A 24,062-nucleotide genomic window follows, 5' to 3' on the forward strand; every position below is an offset into this window, starting at 1 on the left:
TAACTTTGCAAAATTAAAACAGTTTATAAATGCAGTAATAATTGAGGTTAACTCGTAAACATAATCAACTACATCATTAATTACATCATCTATCAAATTTCATTGGCTCTAAATTTGAACTCTGAACAAATATAATAAAGTATAATAAATTCTTATCTTATTATCAGTATTGTAGGAAGACAAATTCTTATTGTGGGTAGGATTTCAATAGGTATATCATGGATGATATGATATGGGACAGTCATAGTGTGTTTCATATTTTTGTAAATATTTCTAAAATGGCCAGTATATTTGGAGGGTGCTTTTAGGCACTGGATCACATATCTCTCCCTAATAGATAACACAAGGCAGGAGGACTTTTGTTGAAGTCCACAAACATAAGTTGGTTATCAGGTCAGTGTTATTTTTGTTTCAGCTACTCACCAGAGTTTTTTTCTTTAGGATGGATGCAGATGGAGGGGATGGAGGCCTTGAGATTAAAATCATTTCACCAGAACTTTATGACTCGGCCCGGGCAAAAATCGACGCCAACCTACGATGGCTCTTCGCCAAAGCTTTTGGAGAAGGTAAACAGTTTTTTTTGCTTTCTTTCCTTTTGCTGAAGAGGTGTTTGTGTGTGGGTGTGTGTGTGTGTGTGTGTGTGTGTGTGTGTGTGTGTGTGTGTGTGTGTGTGTGTGTGTGTGTGTGTGTGTGTGTGTGTGTGTGTGTGTGTGAAGACTGAAAGAGCATGCAAGGAAAGAATGGAAAAGGCATGGAGTTCCCAGATTGTAAGTCAGCAGTGGTCAGTTGTGTGAGGTTTGTACTTTGGCTTCAGGCCTGCCCGAGTAACCAGTCTTTTGTGTGTGTGTGTGTGTGTGTGTGTGTGTGTGTGTGTGTGTGTGTGTGTGTGTGTGTGTGTAAAGACGAATCATGTAGTGTATGCTCTCATTATCATTGGATTAGGCAAAAAAAAAGGCATTATATGGCTATTAATTAGGCATTTTATGGACAAAAGATGTCTGTCCATAAGATCGGTATGTGTTTTTTCTGAACATACGATTCCATATTTAGTCCCCATTTGTTGTTATAATAGCCTCCACTCTTCTGGGAAGATGTTCCACTAGATTTTGGAGAGTGCTTGTGGAGATTTGTGCTCATTCAGCCACAAAGGCGTTAGAACTCTATAGCAAGACACGTAAGATCTTCCACTTTAATCCGTGTAAACCATATCTTCATGGAGCTGAAAACATTCCACTGAAAATGTAATGTAATGGTTGTCAGATAGTGGATTTTACTAATACCAAGAGTTAGATCATTCTTAATAACCAATAAATAACCGATTAATCAACTAATAGTTTTAAAAATGGCACTCTATGTAAAATAATTTTGAACTTAATAAAAAAAAAAAAATCAGTAGTAAATAATACACATAATTAAATTTAAATGAATAAATATGATATAGCCCTCTCTGTTCACTCCAGGCAGCATGCACTCTCCATGCAGCACACAGTCTCAAGCGTAAAAACAAACAGCACATGGCATTAGTGATTTGCCTCTAGAGGCCACTCTCGTAATAACAGCGGACCTTCTCAGCGCTCCAGCAACGGACGCAACCTGGAAAAATCGGTATGTATTTTTGCAGATAGTTTTAGCAAACTATATCAACTATCGGTGCCACATCCAAAGACATCCTATACATTTGTGTGCCTCCATTATTGTGGTAACAGTTTTCTGGCAGAACCACATGTATATGTGGACCGTCCCAAAAACTGAATCACACAGGTATGTATGATTTATTGAGGTTGTCACATGCCCTTACACTCAACTTCCTTTCACTGGAACTAAGCGTCCCAAACACGTTCAAACATGACGATTAACAGTATGTTAAGGTCTGAGATGAAGAACTCGAGTGGCCTGCACAGAGCCCTGACCTCAAACCCTTTGGATACCTTTGGGACAACTTTAGTGTCTGACCTCTGTAATGAGTGAATGAGCAAACATACTCAAAGCCACGTTCTGAGTCTAGTGGAAAGCCTTCCTGTAATTGAAGTCTAACAGATGTCTTTTCCACAACATCTGACTCAAAACAGTGAGATCATTCATGAGAATGCACATACGTACGTACACTATCCATTGACCCATTTTTAAACATTTTAAATTTTTTATAAAGAGAAGGGGTGCATTAAAGGCGCTGCCTTTAAAGATTTTATTTGGGAATCAATTGGTGGTTGACCGATTGATCAGGGGCAGTTTTTTGCCGATTGTGCTGCAAATTTGGCCAATTATTAGGCAGGTGCATCTGCTGTGCGTGTATGTTCAGCGCTTGCACGAAAGGAACATCACTCTATCATACCAGCAGGTGGCAGTAGTCTGTATTCGGTATACAAACAAGGAAACAGGAAGAGATAGAACTGTGAATATCTAAAGCAAGAAGTGGTTTCCAGCCCACCGCGATCATTACTAACGGATTTGTGTAGCTTTTATCAGTCATGTCTGCTAAGTTGCAAAGACAAAAGCAAGAATATCAATGAGTGTTCGTTTTTTTTGTGTGCTCATTTGCTAAGCTAAATAACCGATCAGATTTTCTTTCTCGCCAACGAGCCACGCCGCTGATTCGACTGACCCTCAAAACACCTCCTTCGCCCCTCCTGCCCCTCCCCGACATTCCTCGCCGTTGACTATCAGCTTGTTGTGTGCCGGGCTTTAAGTTCTTATTATTCTTTAGGCTTATATATTAAATTTTTTATGTATATTATGCTGCCATGCTTTCTAAATATCGGCACCGATCAATATATGACATATTAGTAATTTTTATTGCAGTCTTTTGGGACCTGTCTTTATTCTAACTAATTATATATATAGTTCTATAGGGGACGTGTATACGTATTTGGCTGGGCATAGCTTGTACAACAGACCCCCAACACATGCCCATATACAGACATACACACAACCCCCTCCCCCTCATTCAATTATGGTTAACAGACAATGTTCCTCTGAATAATCCCCCTCACAGTCTAATCACTTTGGTCGAACTTCGACCCTCCTGTTGTTTGGCAATTCCCAGGAAATTCTCTCTTAGTGTCCTCTTCATTCTGAATTTTACTGGTGCTATTCACAAAGATTTGGGGGATACACTTCAAATCAAGTTACTTGCCATGTCATTTGTGTTAGATGGAATTGGTAGTTTGTAGTTGGATTAGATTTGGAGTTTTCTTTTTGCTCTTTTAGCCTCTTGGCCTGGCACATGAAAGGCTGCTGGTGGTAAAATAAGGCAAAAAATGTGAAATTCAAGTAAAAAATGCATTGGATTTTGAGTGCACAGATATACATTTGATGCTAGCTAAAGCAATTGAGACTATCCTTTAATACAAAACAAGAATTAAGACAGCAGTAATGACTCAGCTTGGAGAAATCACTCATCCTGACACAATTTTCCTGTTGTAAATTCCTCACAATTCTATTAGATATATTTGGCTGGATATCAAGGCTGCACTGTGTCCAAACAGATCCAGTGACTATTGATCTTTACTAAATTGTGTCTACTTTTGAAGATGAGGTTGTTGTCATGAGCAAATGTGTTATTGATGATTAAAAAAAGGCTACTAGCTGGCTGTTTTCACATCTTTTTTAGTGCACAATCTATGTGCTTATTTTTTAGTTTAGTCTTGTCTTTTCCTATGTATTTTCATTGGTTCGTTGCCCTGTTGTGTTTAGCTGTTCTGTGCTTACATGCAGCATTTTAAAATCTTTAAGATTTTCTTTGTTTATTAACATATTTTTAAGTCTTATATTATATCTTAAACCCGCACATTTATTACATTTATGATTTTGGATATTCCTATGATTACCTTATCTGCTTGTGCTTTGACTTCTGAGTATTATTTCTGTATTGACCTCAATGAAACCCACACTAAGTTAATGCACTTGTGTTCTGCACCCTTTGTTGTTGTTGTTTTTTTTTTTTTTTTGCATTTAGAGTATAGAGAGAATGAGCCTCAACATTTTGATGCACATAATAACATACATGGCAAATGACACAGACACTGTCCACATCATTACCTGCTGCCATAGGAATCATCCGGAAAACAGCTGTCTGCTGTGTGCTTAATCCACTTAGGGACTAGGGATTAGCAGGTTATAGTTAGCTTGGTGCTTAGTAAAATACTATAATACAGTGTGTGTTTACCTAACTAGGGTTTACTGTGTGTTGTCTGGCGTGGGCGTGTGGTAGCACAATCTTATCCGTTTAGTTGGATTCTAAATTGCTAATCTCCGAATCACCTGTTTGGGGACTCTCACCTCCTGCTTATTTGTGTGTTGTGGGTGGATGATAAAGCTACCCGCAATAAATCATGTCCATTTATGGTTTCATGAATGTAGCAACTGGAAGTACTACTTACCCTGGGTGTTTTCTAAAAGATATATATACAGTATATCAGTTGTTATACCTGGAGCTGCGCGATTAATCATTATTATTGATTAATTCGAATTTATGGTTTATGCCGATGTTGAATAATAAGAATTGAGCTTCCGTAGTTCTAGGTTATTTTGCTAGAATAACCACAAATTGTAAAGACTGGTGAATGTTTGCACTTTATTAATCCCAAAAAAAGGTTTTTATGTTGTATTGATTATTGTTCTTCTAAAATAACAAGAAAACCTCCTAGCTAAAGTAAGTTTGCACATTGCACTTTTGGTCCAAAAAAAGTTAATGTTTGGTTCATGTTTGGTTCTATAGTCTATTGTGTTTTATTTATAAAAAAAAAAAAAAAAATGTAATTAATAAAAACATTTTAAAAGCAAACTCTTCTGGGAAGATGTTCCAATAGAGTTTGTGGTGTAGTTGTAGAGATTTGTGTTAACCCAGCCATTAGGGTTGGCACTCTTAGTGCCAGTCCCAAGCCCGGGCTACTGTCGGCCGAAGGAGGAGAAGGAGAGGAGGAAGACGACTACAGAGAAGGCAGGAAAAAGAGAAGGGAAGGAGAGTGGAGTTTTGGGTTGGTACTTTAAATGTTGGTACTATGACTGGTAAAGGACAAGAGATAGCTGATATGATGGAGAGGAGAAAGGTAGATATATTGTGTGTTTAGGAGACCAAGTGGAAGGAGAGTAAGGCCAGAACCGTTGGAGGGGGTTTAAACTGTTCTTTCATGGTATGGATGGAATGAGAAATGTTGTAGGGGTGATCCTGAAGGAAGAGTTTAGTACGAGTTTAGTGGAGGTGAAGAGGAGTTTCTGATAGGGTGATGATCGTTGAAGGGTTGATTATAAATGTCATCAGTGCTTATGCTCCACAAGTGGGTTGTGAGATGGAGGAGCAGGTAATATTCTGGAGTGAGTTAGATAAAGTGGTGGAAGGGGTACCTAGGAATGAACGATTGGTGATTGGGGCAGACTTTAATGTACATGTAGGTAAAGGAAACAGAGGTGATGAGGAGGTGATGGGTAGGTATAGCCTTAAGGAGAGGAATGTGGAAGGGCAGATGGTGGTAGATTTTGCTAAAAGGATGGAAATGGCAGGTGTAAATACGTATTTTGAGAAGAAGAAGGATCATATGGTGACGTATAAGAGTGAAGGGAGGCGCACAAAGGTGGACTATGTTCTAGGTATGAGATGCAACCTGAAGGAGATTGGAGACTGTAAGGTGTTGGCGGGGGACATTGTAGGATGGTGGTCTGTAGGATGTTTTTGGAGGTAAAGAAGAAGAGGAGGAAAGTGAGGACTGAAAGAAGAATAAGATGGTGGAAACTGAAGGAGAAAGACTGCAGTGTGAGTTTTAGGGAAGAGGTCAAACAGGGGCTCGGTGGTGGTGAGGAGGTGCTGGATGATTGGGCAACTAATGCAGAAGTGATAAGGAGGACAGCTAGAAAGGTACTTGGTGTGACATCTGGAAATAAAATGGAGGTGGTGGAATGAGGAAGTGCAGGAACATAAGGAGAAAGAGGTTGGCGAAACAGAATTGGGATCAAAATTGGGATCAAAAGAGAGATGAGAAAAGTAGGCAGGAGTACAAGGAGATGTGATGTTGATGGAGAAGTATAGAGAAGGACAGAAGAAGTTGCTTTATGTGTTTGTGGATTTAGAGAAAGCGTATGAAAGGGTGCTGAGAGAGGAGTTGTGGTATTGTATGAGGAAGTCAGGTGTGTCAGAGAAGTATGTGAGGGTGAGGCAGGACATGTATGAGGAGAGAGTGACAGCAGTGAAGTGTGCAGTAGGAATAACAGACTGGCTCAAGGTGGAGGTTGGACTGCATAAAGCATCGGCTCTGAGCCCTTTCCTGTTTGCAGTGGTGAGAAACAGGTTGACGGACGAGGTCAGGCAGGAGTCTCCGTGGATTATGAGGTTTGCGGATAATATTGTGATTTGTGGTGAGATTAGGGATCAGGTTGAGAAGAGCCTGGAGAAGTGGAGGTACGCACTGGAGAGAAGGGGAATGGAAGTCAGTAGGAGTAAACAGAGTACATGTGTGTAAATGAGACGGAGGGCAGTGGAGTGGTGTGGTTGCAGGGGGAAGAGGTGGTGAAGGTGGAGGAGTTCAGGTACTTGGGGTCAACAGTGCAAAGTAATGGAGAGTGTGTTAGAGAAGTGAAGAAAAGAGTTCAGGCAGGGTGGAGCGGGTGGAGAAGAGTAGCAGGAGGGATTTATGATAGAAGAGTATCTGCAAGAGTGAAAGGAAATCTTTGTAGGACCGTGGTGAGACCTGTGATGTTGTATGGTTTAGAGACAGTGGCACTGAGAAAAAGACAGGAGGTGGAGCTGGAGGTAGCAGAGCTAAAGATGTTGAGGTTTTCGTTGGGCGTGACGAGGATGGACAAGATTAGAAACAAGTTTATTAGAGGGACAGCGCATGTAGGACGTTTTGGATACAAGGTGAGGGAGGCGAGATTGGGATGGTTTGGAGATGTGCAGAGGAGGGACATTGGGTATATCGGTAGGAGAATGCTGAGGATGGAGCCACCAGGAAGGAGGAAAAGAGGAAGGCCAAGGAGGAGGTTTATGGAAGTGGTGAGGAAAGACATGCAGGTAGTTGGTTTGAAAGAGGCAGATGTAGAGGACAGGGGGGTATGGAGAAGGATGATCCGCTTTGGTGACCCCTAATGGGAGAAACCGAAAGAAGAAGAGTTGTAGAGGTTTGTGTTCATTTAGCCACAAGGGCGTTAATAAAGTTGATGTAGGATGAGAAGGCCTGAGTTGCACTCAGCGTTCTAGTTCATCCCAATAGGGTTGAGTCTATAGCAGTCCCTATGAATAAGCTGTTGCTATAGAATTGATTATGTAGCAGAATAAAGGCATTAATACTGTATAAACCTGGCATTCACAATTAAAACTGCAATCCAATTGCAAGTCTGTCACAATTCGGCACTTTGTGTATTATAAATGTTTTGTTTTCAAGATAACCAACGTTTTGTTTTCTTCTTTTCCTTTCTCTGTATCTATTATCCCTTCTCTCTATTCCTATCCTACGTTTTTTCTCCTGTTTATTTCCCTTCTCTTTCTCTTTCCTTCTTTTTTTAGATCACGTCCCGGACGATTTGAGAGACCCATTCTATGTGGATCAGTATGGCGTTGAGCACATTAAGCCACCAGTGCTGAAGCTGCTGCTCTCGGCTGAGCTCTATTCGCGCGTGTGTGACTTTCTCTCGCTGGGCGAGCAGGCTACCATGCCCCACACACACTACTCGGTCCTGCAGACACTCGCCCGTCAGTCCATCCATGTCCTGGAGCCTGACGGCACGCCTGTCACCCACCATGACCTCAGCTCAGCCCCCATCAGGATGGTGAGTGGTGTTGTATGAGCACTGACCCTTAACCTTTTGCCAAATGGATCTGTGCATAATGATTGGTGTGAGTATTTGAGTCGGTATAGCCTGCCACACGATGACCATCTGCTCACAGCCTGCTATATGTGTGTATGTATGTGTGTAATTAGTGCACTTCAACAATAGCAAAAATATTACATGTACTAATACTGGGTCTCATGAATTTATCAATTGAAATGGTAAATTGCTCAAAGGTGCAGGTCTGAAACCCGGTATTATGTGTATATCTCAGTTCAGTTCGGAGAAGGGTGGAATGTGAATGACTGAATATATTTTAAATGAGCAGATGGTGTGTGGATAATATAGGGTTAAAATTATGTCCTAAAGTGAATGGAAACCCATGAGATGATGAATTGGAAGAAAACACATTCATTGTAGGTTTTATTGGTTTTAGATTTCAGGCTGGTCAAGTGATTTTTATTGGATGGAAAAAAGGAAATACTTGTACTAAACAAAATTGTGTCAGCCAGTGACAAAAAGTATGTAAACCTTTTGAAACCCTTTGAAGTCATTGCTGCAACTCAACCAGTTATAAGGCACATTATATTTGTCAATACCCTTGATAAATATTAAATCACATTTTATGATACATTTATGCACAAAATCATGAACTTCTAAAAGGTGCACATGCTTCTATACTTCTATACTGAAAAAAACTTTTTAAACACTATTTTTCCTGGTTGTAAAATAAACACAACACAGTTCATTAAACTTGAGAATATGACACCTGGTTAACAGCAGGATTCTTAACTTTGTGTGCTTGTGTATCCAGAGTTCCCACATCCCTCTGATTGATGCTCTGATGCTGGCCTGTACGATGGAGATGATGAGCATAGAGCAGGTGGTGTCATGTCTTAAACGCTTCTCTACCTTTTCCCCCACTAAAGAGCTGCAGCGGCCCTTCCACATGGAGGAGGCCATGCTCTTCTGGATCAACAAGGTCAGTAATCCTATGCACATGTTGTGTGTGTTCCAGACCGCTTGCTTAACCTCTATTTAATGGATATAAACAAATGACTTTTTAAATTTTATTTTAGTCTATGTCTAAAAAATTGATACAAACTCTGGAGCAAACTTTAAAAAATCCAATTTTCAACAAATGCACAGGTTTTTTTATATAAACACACTAAAAAGGATCAAAAGAAAACAGGATATTGTAGTCTCTACCTAGTCAGTACTTACTTACTTACTTACTTACTTACTTACTTACTTACTTACTTACTTACTTACTTACTTACTTACTACTAGAAACACCCCTATTGGAAGACCCAAAATTTACAAGACCTTTTTTTAACCCAGTTCATTTTTACCCACTGTTACTTGCAGAATGTTTTTAGGTCTGAGATATTCCTGGGCCATCTTACAATCTTCAGATTTTCAATAATAATGATAATAATAATAATAAAAAAAACGGAATTGCACAAGCTTTATCTTGCATATCTGCATAATTCCTAATGGATTGATATTTTGCATCAGTGTTCCTTCATAGAAACCAACCTGTTTTCAGCTGTAGTTTAATAGCTAATTGTGTCACATTTACTTTTAAAACGTATTGATTACAATACATCCTTCCATCAACATATGCAATGCCACATTACCCAAATCATAATAGATCCACCCCTAATATTAATAGTTGCAAATATGGTCAAATGCTTTTCCATTTATTTCTTCACACACACCTTTGGTGTAGAGACTGATATCTATTTTTATTTATTTTTTTATCAGCTCACAACCCTTAATTCCATATGTTATCTAGATACTGTTTTGGATATTTCAGCTGTTGACATTTGAATTAAGGTATCAGGTCAAGATTCCTTTCAATGACTCTTCCATGTAGATCATGTTTGTACAAGCAACACTGCAGGTGGAATAGTGCACTGTCTCTTCTGTGTTAGCTAAACCTTCCCTCAGACCCCTTAACCATGACAATCTGGTAAGGAAATTAGGATGTGAAAGGCAGGCTTTTTTCAGAGGCTTTTTTCAGAAGCCCTTTTGAGTCCCTTTTCCAAACTATTTAAAACACAAAAAATACACACACACACACACACACACACACACACACACACACACACACACACATTGAAAGATTGGCATTACTTAAACATATATTCTCCTTCATGAAATTACTCACGCTCAGCCTTGGCTCCGCTGCCACAGTGACATTTTGGACAGTGAAAATTGCAAACAGGAACTGCTTTGATATCTTTTTATATTCTTCCCTTTCTTTACTTTATAGGCATCCATTAGCTACATGTACAATCTTCAGCCATCTGTTCAGAAAAGCCTATGCTTGTTTTGTTTGAAGAATTAGAAAATGTGTTATACTGACTAATACTGTTGCCAATTTCTAACTTGATTAATAAGTCCCAATGATTAGAATAAAGCATTACAACTTAATTATTTTTTTTTAGATGTAACTTAAAAGGAGTCCAACCTTTTACACAAATCACAATTACTTTTGTTCTCATTTTTTATTGTCTAAAAAAATGTAAAACTCATTGTGAGCTTTCATTTTTTCTGAATAGTTTAACAATGTAATAGGAATGCACAAGAGCAGGTCCTTTTCTGATTAGAGTGATAGATGGGAATTAATTTCTTAAAGCAAAGTCAGAGTTTAAGTCTTAAAATGGCCAGCTCTACTGAGTCAGTGTGACGCATTTTCTTAAGAATTCATTTATTGAAAGTGTGTTCTATTTCAAACTGTGCATTTGGTGCAGTTGGATATACCAGGTATGGAATTTTCTCCTAACTCCTCAGTAAAACGTCATGAGATTGAAACTTTCTGTTGTTTGTTTTTCAGGTGATTTCAAGAACCAGGGAGATTTGTGAGAAGGAGTTCAAGTTGAAACAACAATTGATGGACTCACCATGTCATCAAAAGGTACAGTTGACCAATCACTGGTCATGACTGCAGCATTTACTCTCGAATTCATAGGCATCCTGCAGTGTCCTCCGCATTTGGTCCTGGGTCAGCATTCAATATTCATTTAGACAAACAATGCTAAAACTGTTTAGCTTTCTTCGAGAAACATTTTTCTGGAGCACACGTAAGGCCTCAGCATACTTAATGCAGTGATGAGATCTGTAAGGGTTATGTAAGGGTTATGTATTGTATGAGTGTTCCAGTATTTTAGGGGGTGCTAATAATATATCTTCACAATTTACACAATTATAAAGGTACATACAGAGAACACAAGGAAGAGCAAATTTTGTTCCTTATTTACAAAGAAAAAAATACCTCAGGTGAAGACTATTACATAAATTAAAGGTAAGCATTCTAGTAAAACCTATGCAATGCATTTAAAACAATTTGTGTGCCTTTTTAATGGCTTTATGTAGACTTATAAAGGTGTGTGTGTGTGTGTGTGTGTGTGTGTGTGTGTGTGTGTGTGTGTGTGTGTGTGTGTGTGTGTGTGTGTGTGTGTGTTTATGCCACTCTGAAGGCATTTTCTGACATTCAGCCATCTTGGAATGAATGTGACCAATCACAATTTTGACCATGTAGTGTGTTTATCCTTGAAGCCCTATGCACAAGAAAGTGAATGCATACAGCTCAATGTGCATTTGCTCTTCAGTTAAATATGTTGAGGTCATACACAGACACACTCTTGGCAGAGAAATGTGTGAGTCTCCTTTCAAGCAACTGCTAGATTTCTATGAGCTTGTGTGAGAAATAGAAAATAGATGGCTTTGAATGTAGACTCATATCCTGTTGTGTGACTCATATCTACCTATGACAAATGCCCAGAAGGACAATAGCATGCTCCTGTCCTGGATTGGCTAGTTCACTGAGTATATGTCCGTTTGGTTTTAATCTTCACCCTATTAGATTGATGCGGTTCAATCCAAATCTGATCATTTCATTCTATTCTATTCCTGTCCTCCTGCTTCATTTTTAAACTATCTTGACTTTTTTGCTTCTCTTCCCATTTGTCCTCTTTGCCCCGTTCCATGTTGTTGGATAGTCTCCCTCCAAATGGTACTGGAAGCTCGTGCCTGTAAGTGCTATAATGCCTCCCTTCTGCCTCCTGCATTATACTTGAAGAGTGTGTGTATGAGTGTTTGTGTCTGTATGCAGCAGGTCAGGGAGGTTGGTGTGTTGTCAGATATGTAATTATGTAGTCATGGTTCATGTTGCCATAACGTATGTGTCATTCCACCACATGCATTTATCTTGCTGTCTCTCTTTTTGTTTGGTCTCTCTCGTAGTTTTTTCCACCATCTCCGCTCATTTACCTCATTCAGTTCTCTCTCTTTTTTTCTTTTCCTTTGTCTCATGTGCCTGTGCCCTCCACTCATTGTCTGTAAGCCTGACTTTATGAATGCATTGGCCCATTGCATGTTGGAGCCAGCAGAGTTTGCTCGTGTGGTACAGTATTCATCCATTTACTCATCCATTGCTTTCCATTTGTTTACTGTCATGTCTTGCTGTGTTGTTAAGCTTATTTGCCATGTTGCATTGTGGGGCAGGATTACTTTGAGGTATGATTGTTGAAAAGAAGGTAATCAGATAGGGATATAAAACAGGTTACACAAATATAACTCAGTAAGCAAGCAGTTAAAATATGAACTACTAATGCTTATTATTTGAATTTGAATCATCATTAGAATACTGCATTACAATTAGAACATTAGAAATAGTGTAGAGATGGAGAGAGTTTTTTTATTATTTTTAAAACCTGTTCAAGCACAAACTATTTTAGGATTGTAGAATGGGACATGAAGATCTACTCTAGTAAGAGGGATGTACAGACATAATATTTAATGCTCTGTAAGGTGAGAAAGTGAGTGTGTGTGTGTGTGTGTGTGTGTGTGTGTGTGTGTGTGTGTGTGTTTGTGTGTATACACTGATCTTTGTTTGTCGGCTAATACTTAGGTACGTTACCGTAGAGACCACATGTCCAGTCGTATTGTCCCTCACCTGCCATTGGTGGATGATCTGATGAAAGACCTCTGTGATGGTGCTGCCTTGCTGACCATCATCCATTACTACTGCCCTGAATACATGAGGCTTGAAGGTACGCAAACCCACTTACACTCGCACACACGCACATCATGAACCCGACTAGGGTCCATAGATAATGACTAGCTGTCACACAACGAGTCTCATATATGGGAGAAGAGCTAATATGAACCAGGGTTTCCAGGTTTCAGTCCAATTATATCTCATTAACCACACAAATACCCTGAAACTATCTTAAAACATAAGGCATTGGAAAGGGAGACATAGTGACCTTCTTTTTTTCAGCCTTGAATAGGAAACAAGGTCACTTTTGTGCTCATGCATTTTATATGTACAGACATTATTTACTCCATAATTACTGTTTTCCAATCTTTGCATTATATTTTAAAATAGAAATGGTTAAATGCATCATAAACACATTGCTTGCACTTTTGGGATAGCTGTTCTTTATTAAGTATATAATTGGCTAGTACAAAGGGATCTGTGCAGCCACAGAGTAGTTTTGAACTAGGCCAATTACGACAAAAAAAACATGACCTTCTGAATGTTAATGGGGCAGCAAACATGCTTCATCTTGATTGTGCAACATCTAAGAAGGTGAGGAAAGCACTGGAACATTGGCTTATGTCTGTCAAACAGCAACGTTGTTATCAAGACAAAAGAGGTCATTAATTTGTCATTAATTTCTTTCGTTTGTCTTCAGATATTTGCTTGAAGGAAGTTTTGTCACTCTCTGAGAGTGCGTATAATATTCAGCTCCTAAGTGAGTTTTCCAATGAGTATCTGAACCACTGTTTGTATCTGCATACTGAAGACTTGCTATACGCTCCAGCAGTGTTAAAGGTAGAAACACACACACACACACACACACACACACACACACACACACACACACACACACACACACATTCACTTATGTATGGTTCGTTATGAGCCTTTACCCCATTTTTACCGAACATTAGATTGACCTCATATTTGCTTTCTTAATTCACATTGTCTACTTTTGACTTTAAAGCATTCAATTACATTAACAACTTTAACTCTAAATTCTTACTTTTGTATAGATACATTTTACCTCAGAGTCTCTGCAACTGTAAAACATCTTACACGATTAAATTATTACCTTTACCTCATTTACCTCATTGACTTTTCTTAACATAGTTTGACTAGGTTTTCTCTCACATGTACCGCTTGAAAACACCTAGAACAGAGATCCCCAAACTACGGCCCACAAGCCAAATTATTGACATTGGCCCATAATTGTTTTTACAGACCTTCATTCCTAATTTAACATTTAATATAAACTTTTTTATTTTAAGATACAAAATGTAAGTAATTTGAAACACAATTTGGAACAGTGTTTGACAAATGAGGACTAGCTTCAGGTCACTGATAAGTATACGGCTGTATTGCTTATAGCCTGAATAGCTGTATTGTATTGTACCATAAACGCGATTGTTTTTATTGTACTGTTTTACAAGTTTTGCTAATTTTGAATACAGCTGCATTAGGTACATAAATAACATACACATATTTTCTATTTACTGATTGATTGATTTCTCAATATTATAAAATTATAAATGAGGGGAATCATGGCAACTTTAGTTTTTTATATTAACTATTTAGGTTTGATGAAACATTTAATTTTAGCCCAGGGCTATAAATCTAGTTTTTTAGCCTTTATAGGAAAATGTTTGGGTACCTCTGACTTCAAATCTCTACTTCTATCGATATTTGTCACTTTTACCATTCACACTCCTTTCTTTTACCTCACATTTACTAAACTGACCCCACATTTATTACATTTGCTTCACGTACATTATTGTTACTTCTTAGTCACTGCTTTTATTTTATATTATCTACTATTACCTCACATTTCTCACAATACTTCACTATGCACATTTACTAATTTTATTTTTTACATTTACTTTTATTTTAGATTTAGATTCACAAATTTCAACTTATAATTCACATTACTTCCTTTTGCCTTACGATACTCTCTATGTTTACTTTAGTAAACTTTATACAATGTACATGAAATACACATTTGTTATAATATTACTAGTTTATTTTTTCACATTCACTGTTTTACCTCACATTCACTACCTTCACTACCCGTTTTTTATCCAATATCCCACTTTATCTCACATATTTTTCTCACCTGCACAATGTAAGAACATTCTGACTGTATGAGGCCTAAACTAAGATATATATCTTTATTCATTTTATTCGCTGCAGCACAATTTGATGGTTTACATAGCAGAACTGTTCTGGTGGTTTGAGGTGATGAGACCAGACTTTGTGAAACCCAAAGATCTACAAGACATGAAAGATGGTAACATCTTTATTGGTTACTCCAATAATTCATTCACATGATACATTTAGTCAAAAGTAGTTTTTTGGTATTTTCTGATATAATAAAGAGAGAATTTATACCTATGTGCATACTGTAAATTTATTATGATAGCATAATTCCTTTAGATTTGTTTTGTAATTCAGTTTTTATCAGAATAAGCTGGGTTTTGCATGACTTCTTGTCTTTGGTTGTCTTTGCACAAATATTCTAGTTATCAGCTTTGGGATTATTAGTGTAGTCGATTTTATTTCACAAATAAAAATGGATATTTTTTGATTGGTTGGAAAGGAAATTAGCATGAAAGGCAAAGTTACCTTCAGGAAAGCAGTTCAACAGAATTTGATTAGGGCAGATTTACTGAATTGTTTGGCTGGTAGATTGACATCTAATTATTCCTCTTTGCAGTGAGAGTCTTGGCACAGGCAAAGAGCTCCCGTCCCCACATGCCTGTTTCAAACTTCACAAAGCGTAGCTTCTTAAGCACCTCCCCGTCAGTGGACTCCTTATCGACAGGCCCGGTTAAGGACAACTGTATCAGGTATTACCGGCCCCTAGAGGAAACTGCATCTGTGTAAGTGTGTCGCTTGTCTGTGATACTCTGCATGTGGTTATATACAGTGGGGTTCATAAGTCAGAGAATAGATTGAAACGCTTGAGTTTTTTTTTTTTTATAATAAAAAAAGAACATTTTAGAATTTTGGAAAGAAAACCCACATTTCAATATTTAAGACTTTGCACAATTTCTAGGTGTCACGTAACAAGATGAAGGGGGATGCAAGTGTGAAAATATTTAATAATGTGCATGTGTACAAAGCAAACAGAATTAAACTAAACTAAATCTAAACAAAGAAAAAATGAGCTAAATCTTGAAACAAGGATACAGAAACGATGGCACAAGAGACAAGAGGGGCAAGAATGGCAAGTCTATATATATATGGTAATTGCTAAGCTGACTAGTATGAATGTGACACAGGTGTGCAAACATGATATGTTTAAGTTAAATGCAGTCAGTGGGAAATGTAGATCCTGATCATATGCCTGACACTAGGTCATGAATAATACATGAATTATATAACATGAATTTGTTATGTGAACAAACTTGTGGAGGCAGTGTCAGCTTGACAGCACATACCAAATACTAAGAAATTCCAAAATTCATGTTCACAGTTTTAAATGTGCAGGTGCCAGCAAGAACCAAATAGGTGTTTTGTCATAGAACAACCATTTTTGTTTTTAAGAGATTTAAAGAGAGTCTTTTTGCTTAATGTAATTACTTTTTCTGGGAAGCAAATAACGCTTCTGAAAGGGTTTTTTTGTAGAATTAGTCATGATAAGTGTTTTATGACCCCTGTTGATTGAAGCAAAACCATTTCCTTAATGCTTTTATTGAAATTAATAAAAAAAGGAAGAATATTCAGGAGTTTCAAGACTCGACAAGATATATGACTTAGTGTATATGACACAATGACTCCTTCAGAAGAATGGTTGTGTTTAGAGTATAGAGGATCATGTGACAAGAAATAAATGTTTCTCTAAACAAATCTTTTTTTAATCTATTTATAAATTTTTAAATGTTATAGGTTTAGGGGAAGATATATATATGATATGATAAGATATGATATGATGTGATAAATAAGACAAATATTATTACCAATAATATGAATTTTCTAACCTGGAAAAAAGTATTTAAGCCAAACATTTTCATTTATGGCATTTGACAACTGAGCAGTTGAGGGTTAAGAGCCTTGTCCAAGGGCTCACCAGTGGCAACTTAAATGCACCACATGATTTTAACTCAAACCTTTGTTCAGAAGTCCTACATCTTAACCTCTGAGCTACCACATCCCCCATAATGTAATGTACAATCCAATTTTTTTACAACATATTACAATAAAAAGCGAAACATTGCCAAAAGGGGATTATTTATTTTTGTCCCGCGCTCTTTCAGCCATTTATTCAGTGGCATAGATACAGGTGGCAGCATTTGACCATCTGGTTCAAAACCAAATCCATGAATAAGCTATTGTAATAGTAAAGGACAATTACATTGTCATTGTCAGCTGACACTCCTTCCATAACTTAAATCCACAAGAGAAAATGTTATTATACAACTTCAGTAAGAGATTGATCTAATAAGTCTCAAGATGTAATGTAACATACACTCCCTAGAGTTCTTTTAACATAGTGCCAGGTAGGGTACATTGTGGTCTGAGACATTCCTGGGAGTTTCTGGTAAAATCACCAAGCAGCTCTGTGTGATGTATATAAATCTGTATACAATATAATCTATTCACATAGATCTATAATCTATGCAAAAAAAAAATGTTAAATGATATATGATTTATTGAATAGATCATATATCATACAACATTTTTTTCCCCACAAATTTCATGTCAAACCAATTTCTATTTTCTGATTTCTATATTCTATTTAATTCAATAATTCAAATCTAGATTAGAGTCTTTTTTAATTGTGTGCTGGCGTAAATTTAAGCACCCTCAGTGTAAATGCTTTCCTGCATTACTGGGTGAACCCCCAGTTTCATGAAACAAGACATATAGAATTTCTGTAGCATTTGACAACAAATCCAGAAATGAGTAAAATAACATTAGTGTAAGTTACAGCAATATGTCTGTTTTAATATTGTATGTGTTTTTGTGTCTGGTGTAATTTGTATGTCGGTTTATAGTTTGTGTGTTTATTAAAATTTTTGCAGTACCAAAGCAAGCACCTCCTACTCGCTTCTTACAATGAAACAAAGACAACAGAATCCAGTCCAGGTGGAGGACACTGCTGGTAAATGTACATTTCTTGTTTAATTGTAAAGTCTTGCAAACATACAACTCTAAAGTTTTGCGCAGTTGCAAAAAAAATGGTGTAAAGTAAGAAAGCTTTCAAAATGTGGTTGCGCTGATGGATAAAATCCTCGTGTCATTATCAGCTTTTTTGTCAACTGATGCAACTGAAGGCAGTGTATGCCTCCCTGCCGGTTAATTTCAGCGACCACCGCGTAATTGTCCTTTTCTCTAAAACATACCGGCCATTTATAAAGGTCAGAAAATGTTTTAGAGCTAAAAAATACTGGCAACCCATCACTGACAATCCCTCATCATGAGAAGTCCTAGATGTACTACAGAAATGTAAAAAATTAGGAGAGACACTGGGTGAAAGACACGATTTTCGTCCCTGTCAGCGTAACTTGATAGGAGAGGGCATTTATACTAAGCCCTAGATATTCTGTTCCAAGCACCTCATTTCCATGTTTATTCTAAACCCTAAGTTGAAATGGAATGGTTTGAAACTCGTTAGCAGTGCCTCGGTATGCAGATCTCTTATATTTTCATAGCAATAGTAGTTTTATTGCAAATTGAAGTCTGTACCCCCCTTGAAATGGTGGTTAATAGCTCCGACAGGTTTAGCCATAACACTCCTTCACCTGACACAGCCAAATTCATTAAACGCCTGCAGCCCATAACTGCGCCTTGGAAAGAGCGCAGAATTACGTTTTCCACCTTTGTTCGTTTGCATACCTCGTGCAGATTACTGTCTGCTTGCGAGGCCGAGTCGCCCGAGCTAGGGGGTCTCGACTGAGGAGGTCAGAGTTAGCATGACCGGAGATTCGGCCTCCGTCAGTTATTGTGGCAGCACCGGACAGACATGGGACTTGTTGGATATCCACCACCACTCTCTGCAGTCTTTCTAAACATTTCACGCCATTGACGTACAGTGGGTTGCTTGTGGGTCCACGAGCGATGTTTGGGCATTCCGGCCCGAGATGGTTGCTCGACTTGATGATGGACACGGGTGAGAGGCAACCTCCCTGCTTTGTGACTCATTTGGTAAAGGGATGACAGTTGACATGTAAGACAGTTAAGTGCAAGGTATTCAAGACTTGTCACAACACGTTAGTCTATTAATTTCCATAATGTAGTTAGCCCTTTAAAGGTTCGCCTTGATGCGTTGAGCCCTTAGTTGGCCTAATGCCACTAATTACTTACCTTAGTAATTTAATACTCGTTAAGTCAAAGAGAATAGCTCGCGGACACTATTCTGAATTTAGCGATTTTACTCAACACAATCCCATACGACTGATTTCCTGTTCGGTGGCGGAATCTAATAATGGCCCGCTTTTTTAACAATTTAGCGACAAGCCAGCAGCAACTGGATGTGCTGAGAGAGCTTGATGTAGTCCCTCATGGAAGAAAAAGAGCGATTGATGTTGTAAGGGGTCGATTATACTACTATAATTATAAGTTATAAGACCAATATAATTAGGACAGTGTTTTTCAGACTTGTGTGTTTGTATGTGTGTAGAGTTAAGGAACAGGTCAAGTTCTCTCTCACGCATGGACGGACATAGTCCCGTATCCCGGCTGGCCTGGATGGAGAGAAGACAAAGGTGAAAGTACAGAAATACATGTAAAGATTATTGAAAAAATATTTAAAGTCAGTCCAACATTTCTGAGTCGATTTCTGTCTTTGCTTGTCTTCTGCAGACCAATTTCTCAGTTGGAAATGGAGTGGGAACGTGTGGGTGGTGACAACTTCAGTTTAGCGCGCTCCATCAGCAAAGACAGTCTAGCTTCTAATGTCATCTCTGTAACGCCTCGTCACCATGTCAACGTTCAGCCTTCCCAAGACCCAGTACACAGCAATGACAGTGAGGAAAAGGAGGAGGAGCTTGTGGGCATTATAGGACCAAGAGAGATGTGTGGGTTCAGAGAGCCTCAGCCAGAGAGCTTCTTCCTGGAGCCACTGCAGCCGGCTATTTTACGACCTAATAAGGAGAAAATCACAGTGGTCAGTAAACGAGAAGAAAGTGGTGAGGAGCAAATTCACAGAAGAAGAGGAGGACCCTCACCGATTGACCGCACAGTTATAAACCAAAGCTTCATGACCATTGAAACTGTGGAACCAGAAAACATAAAATCTGGGCAATCTGGTGGTTTCTTCCTACATGCAAACTCTGAGCTTCCGAGACACGGAAAACACGAGTTGCTGATTGGAGCGTCAGAATCAGACATAGAAGATGAAGAAGAGGATGATGATATAGAAGAGAAAGAGCTTGAAAGTACTTTGTTGTTTCCTGGTGAAAAGTTACAGTGTCCAATTTACAGAAAAGAAGAAGATGAGTCAGCAAAGTTGTGCGAGGATGTGCAAGTGTGTGAACACGGAGACAAAGATGGCACCAGTGGACGCTGTAGCCCATGTCCAAGCTTAGTTTCGCAAGCTAGCAGCACCTCTAGTCGCATGACGAGCTTCGCAGAGCGAAGATTGCACCGCACTATGCATGACGGTTACAGCAGTGCGAGCAGCTCACATGCTACCACTCCAGATGGCTCAGAAAATGACACTTTGAGTCCTGACATAAAAGGTAGCGTGGCATCAGACATTGTGCACCTGCGATTGCAGCTAGAGGATAAGCGACGTGCCATTGAGGCTCAAAAGAAGAAGATGGAGGTCCTGGCGGCACGGCAGAGGCTTCAGCTGGGCAAAGTTGCTTTTCTTAATGTGGTTAAGAAGGGACACAGCGAAACATTGCCACATCACACCAAACAGGAATTAGCTGCAATCAAAGAGAAAGTATTGACAAAGGATGACGCATGCATAGAGGCGATGAAGGCCAAGAGCAAGGAAACCGAGAAAAATCTTGATAAAGAGACAAGAAAACGATGGAATGATTCAGTTTCACCTGCTGCCACTGCTGGATTAAATAGAGATAATCACATGAGTGAAGGGGCAGTTGAGGAGGAAGTGGGCGAAGACTTAGACCTGAGTGATTGTAGCCACTCAATCGAGCTTTTGAATGACGCAATTGGTGTAATCCAGCAACAGATGATGCAGCTTTCTGTCCAGCAGGAGCTGCTCATGAAACAAACCATTAAGTCTCCATCGCAGGAATACATGACCAAGCCTAAATCACCTGAAGCAAAGCCCCGAGCCTCTGTCCAGTTTTTAGAGATTTCTACTGCCACACGCCGACCTCCCAAGTTAAGTTTGTCCCGTAGCGCACGAACAAAACCTTTGGAACTTAGACTAAGCAAGGAGAATACCACACGTCCAAGTTCAAAAGTCAGTGCCCGGACACCTACTACTGATTCCAGAACACCTACAGAATGCAGGATGCTCCGAGCAGGGAATGACAAAGAGGATGTTGCCAAGGCAACTGAGCGTACCCCTGGCAAAGCTGTGACACGAAATACCACATTCCTTCTCCATGACTCTGGGAACCAAACGTCAGAGGTTCCAGAGTTGCCCAAACTAGAATCTCCAGCAGTGGAAGAGCAAAGTGGTCCTGCAAAGGAGATTGTTGTTCAGTCTGAAGAGAAGAAAGCCCAGCTGATCGAGGTGGCCCTGTCGGACCTGGCTGATGCCCCAGACTCTGACGAGCAAAAATCAGGACTGAGTTTTTTCTTCAAGGTAACAGTAATATGCTTTTCTCTTGTTTTTTTTTTTATAGACTCTAAGTTTGTTAGCTGTGAGAAACCATTAAGGGGCCTTTTAAGGGGCAGTGCCAAATACTGAGAATGACTAACAAAAGGTTAATTTTTTATTGTAAATTAGTTGAAATTTCAACCTTGCTATTACTCAGCTTTTCAATCTAAAAGACACAATGAACGAATAAATTGATTATCAATCCCACTTTATAAATTTTAGAGTATAAGTAATAGGGGTGGGTGTCAGTCACTTTGTTTTTTCTTTTGTCAAAAATGTTTTCACTGAACAGTATAAAATGGTGACTAGAGGCATTTAATTTGCCAACTAGTGGCGGTTCTTTTTTTTTATTTCTGAACAACTGACAACTTATTTATCATAAATGCATTCTCATATAAAGTGTTTATAAAGAATTTTCAAAATTTTATAAAGAGTATATTTGAACATCCAGATGTGTTGGTATGAGTATTTTATAAACTGCTAATCTGGGAATTAGCACAATTATCTACTATTATCCATGCCATGATGACACTTTCTATACTATTTAATATGAACATTACCCGGAGCCCTTGACCTATGTCTGACTGACGTTTTGCAATGTGCTCCTGCCGTATGATTGGCTAATTAGTTACTAATAAAGTGGACAGAAAGTGTATTTACATGTGTGTATATACCCTGTGCGTGTAGGACGATCAGAAGGCTGCAGACGAGCTGGCTAAGAAGCGTGCTGCCTTTCTGCTGAAGCAACAGAAGAAGGCTGAGGAAGCACGCCTTCGCAAGCAGCAGCTGGAGGCAGAGTCAGAGCTCAAGCGAGATGAGGCCAGGTACGTTTGTGTTTGTGTCTTGTGTATGTGAAAGAAATCAAGACAACGGGCAGTTTAGGTCAATTTGTATATAAGTGTTCAGTGAATGCGAATGTAAAGAATAAACACAGAAAATGTATGATTATAATCTTAAATACATTTTTGTAGGGTTTTTTCAGAAGTACTTCCTGTTTGCAATTGTCACCTGTTTTACAGTTTTTTTGGATAATACTAGTTGTATCTGTTGCAAGTGTAGATTGAAAAGAAACTCATATCAAGTTGCTAAATTACAAGTCCTCGAGCTTCTCTTCTGTGAGGGCCACATTATTTTTGTTTCTTCAATTTGGGGACTGGGTTGGTCTGTAAAGTAAAATTACATGGGCTGGAGTGACTACCAGTATTAGTTCAATGAATTTATTATGCCTCCTAATGCTGGCTTAGTTATTATTTTGTCATGCACCATACAGACAAATGAGCTATCTCCTTTATTTATCTCTTTTAAAGAGATAGATTTAACCTATTAAAAGAGCGATATTACTATCATATTGAATTTTTTTTACTTCACTGCTATTGGAATCCAAACATTTACCTACTGCTGCCTATTCATATGGTTGGTGGTCGAACAAGTAATTAAGCTATGTTTATAAATAGAGGTCGACCCATTTTACTGATAACACGATACATAAAATAGTACCGTATTTTTCGGACTATAAGCCGCTACTTTTTTCCTACGCTTTGAACTTCGTGGCTTAAACAACGAAGCGGCTAATTTATGAATTTTTCCTGGGTTTTTCCCAGTTTCACAAACTTCAAGCCAGAAAACTGAGCGCCATAACATTAGACCAATGAAATTTCCGAACGGAAACGAAGAAACGCACCTCACCTGTGTTCTGAGCTGCACGACATCGGCAGAAAATTATTTTTTTTTAAACGCATGACAATGTCAAAAGAACTCCCGAGAGAAATAGTTGTGAAAGGAAGGAGGAAGACAGTGAACAATGACTTTCTTGGTAGGCTACTGTTTAGATACAAGCCGTTGTAACGCGTTGAGTCTGGGTGAAGGGAGAGCTCGCTAACTCCAGTTGCAACAGAAATCATATAAGCACGGACAGGTTTCCAAAACTCGTGCTTTTTTATTTTTCCTGCCAACAGCGTTACGGGTTAGTCAAAGAAACTTAGAAATGAGCATCAGAAAATAATGAGGACATAATCATTGTCTTGAACACACGCAGTAATACTGGAAAAATGCAGTGGCAGGTTATTCCCAAAATACCGCTATGCTCCTAAAGGAAGCGCAACATATTTCACCCGTTACACCGTGTGTAACGTGTCTTTCATTAAAGCCTGTGTAAAGTACATTAGTGTACTAGTGTCAGGCTTATAGACAGGAGCGGTTTATAGACAGGTGTGGCTTATTTATGTTAAAAATAAAAATATTTGTAAAATTCAGTGGGTGCGGCTTATATATGGGTGCGCTTTATAGACGTAACTTTTTTACGGTTTAAAAAACTATCGAATCATGAAAATATGCTAAATGAAATAAACAAATATATTTATTAATAAATATAATTATATCATTAATAAATTATAAATAATACATTTATTTTGGGCTCTTTGTGCAGCACGGCATCTCACATGTAAAAACAAACAGCACATGGCTTCAGTGATTAACGGCGGTTTTTGTAATGACAGCGGCCCGGAAGCC

At 38.6% G+C, this 24,062-nt stretch overlaps 1 protein-coding gene and 1 long non-coding RNA gene across 10 annotated transcripts in view; one reads left to right on the top strand and one right to left on the bottom strand.

The window, feature by feature from the left end:
* LOC310738697 overlaps positions 1–24,062 on the bottom strand; it is a 159,053-nt gene that overhangs the window by 113,197 nt on the left and 21,794 nt on the right. The gene's annotated exons all lie outside the window — the stretch shown is intronic.
* Positions 1–24,062, top strand: part of camsap1a (calmodulin regulated spectrin-associated protein 1a) — a 33,758-nt gene that overhangs the window by 4,555 nt on the left and 5,141 nt on the right. For 2 of the 9 annotated variants that reach the window (XR_014537134.1, XM_083563881.1), the window contains exons 2-14: positions 442–566; positions 7,496–7,758; positions 8,573–8,740; positions 10,601–10,681; positions 11,766–11,798; positions 12,677–12,818; positions 13,467–13,606; positions 15,002–15,098; positions 15,525–15,690; positions 17,836–17,915; positions 19,434–19,518; positions 19,616–21,539; positions 22,242–22,378. Coding sequence is in view for 7 of the 9 variants with exons in the window: in XM_083563881.1 (XP_083420007.1) it covers positions 443–566; positions 7,496–7,758; positions 8,573–8,740; positions 10,601–10,681; positions 11,766–11,798; positions 12,677–12,818; positions 13,467–13,606; positions 15,002–15,098; positions 15,525–15,690; positions 17,836–17,915; positions 19,434–19,518; positions 19,616–21,539; positions 22,242–22,378 (3,440 nt within the window). In the remaining 2 variants the exon portion in view is untranslated. Of the gene's footprint in view, positions 1–441; positions 567–7,495; positions 7,759–8,572; positions 8,741–10,600; positions 10,682–11,324; positions 11,799–12,109; positions 12,170–12,676; positions 12,819–13,466; positions 13,607–15,001; positions 15,099–15,524; positions 15,691–17,835; positions 17,916–19,433; positions 19,519–19,615; positions 21,540–22,241; positions 22,379–24,062 lie in introns of those variants that run through there. The other 7 variants (XR_014537135.1, XM_083563880.1, XM_083563883.1 and 4 more) reach the window with 6 other exon arrangements.

Source organism: Silurus aristotelis (genome assembly GCF_946808225.1).
Source record: "Silurus aristotelis genome assembly, chromosome: 16".
In the NCBI taxonomy this organism is placed as follows: Eukaryota; Metazoa; Chordata; class Actinopteri; order Siluriformes; family Siluridae; genus Silurus; species Silurus aristotelis.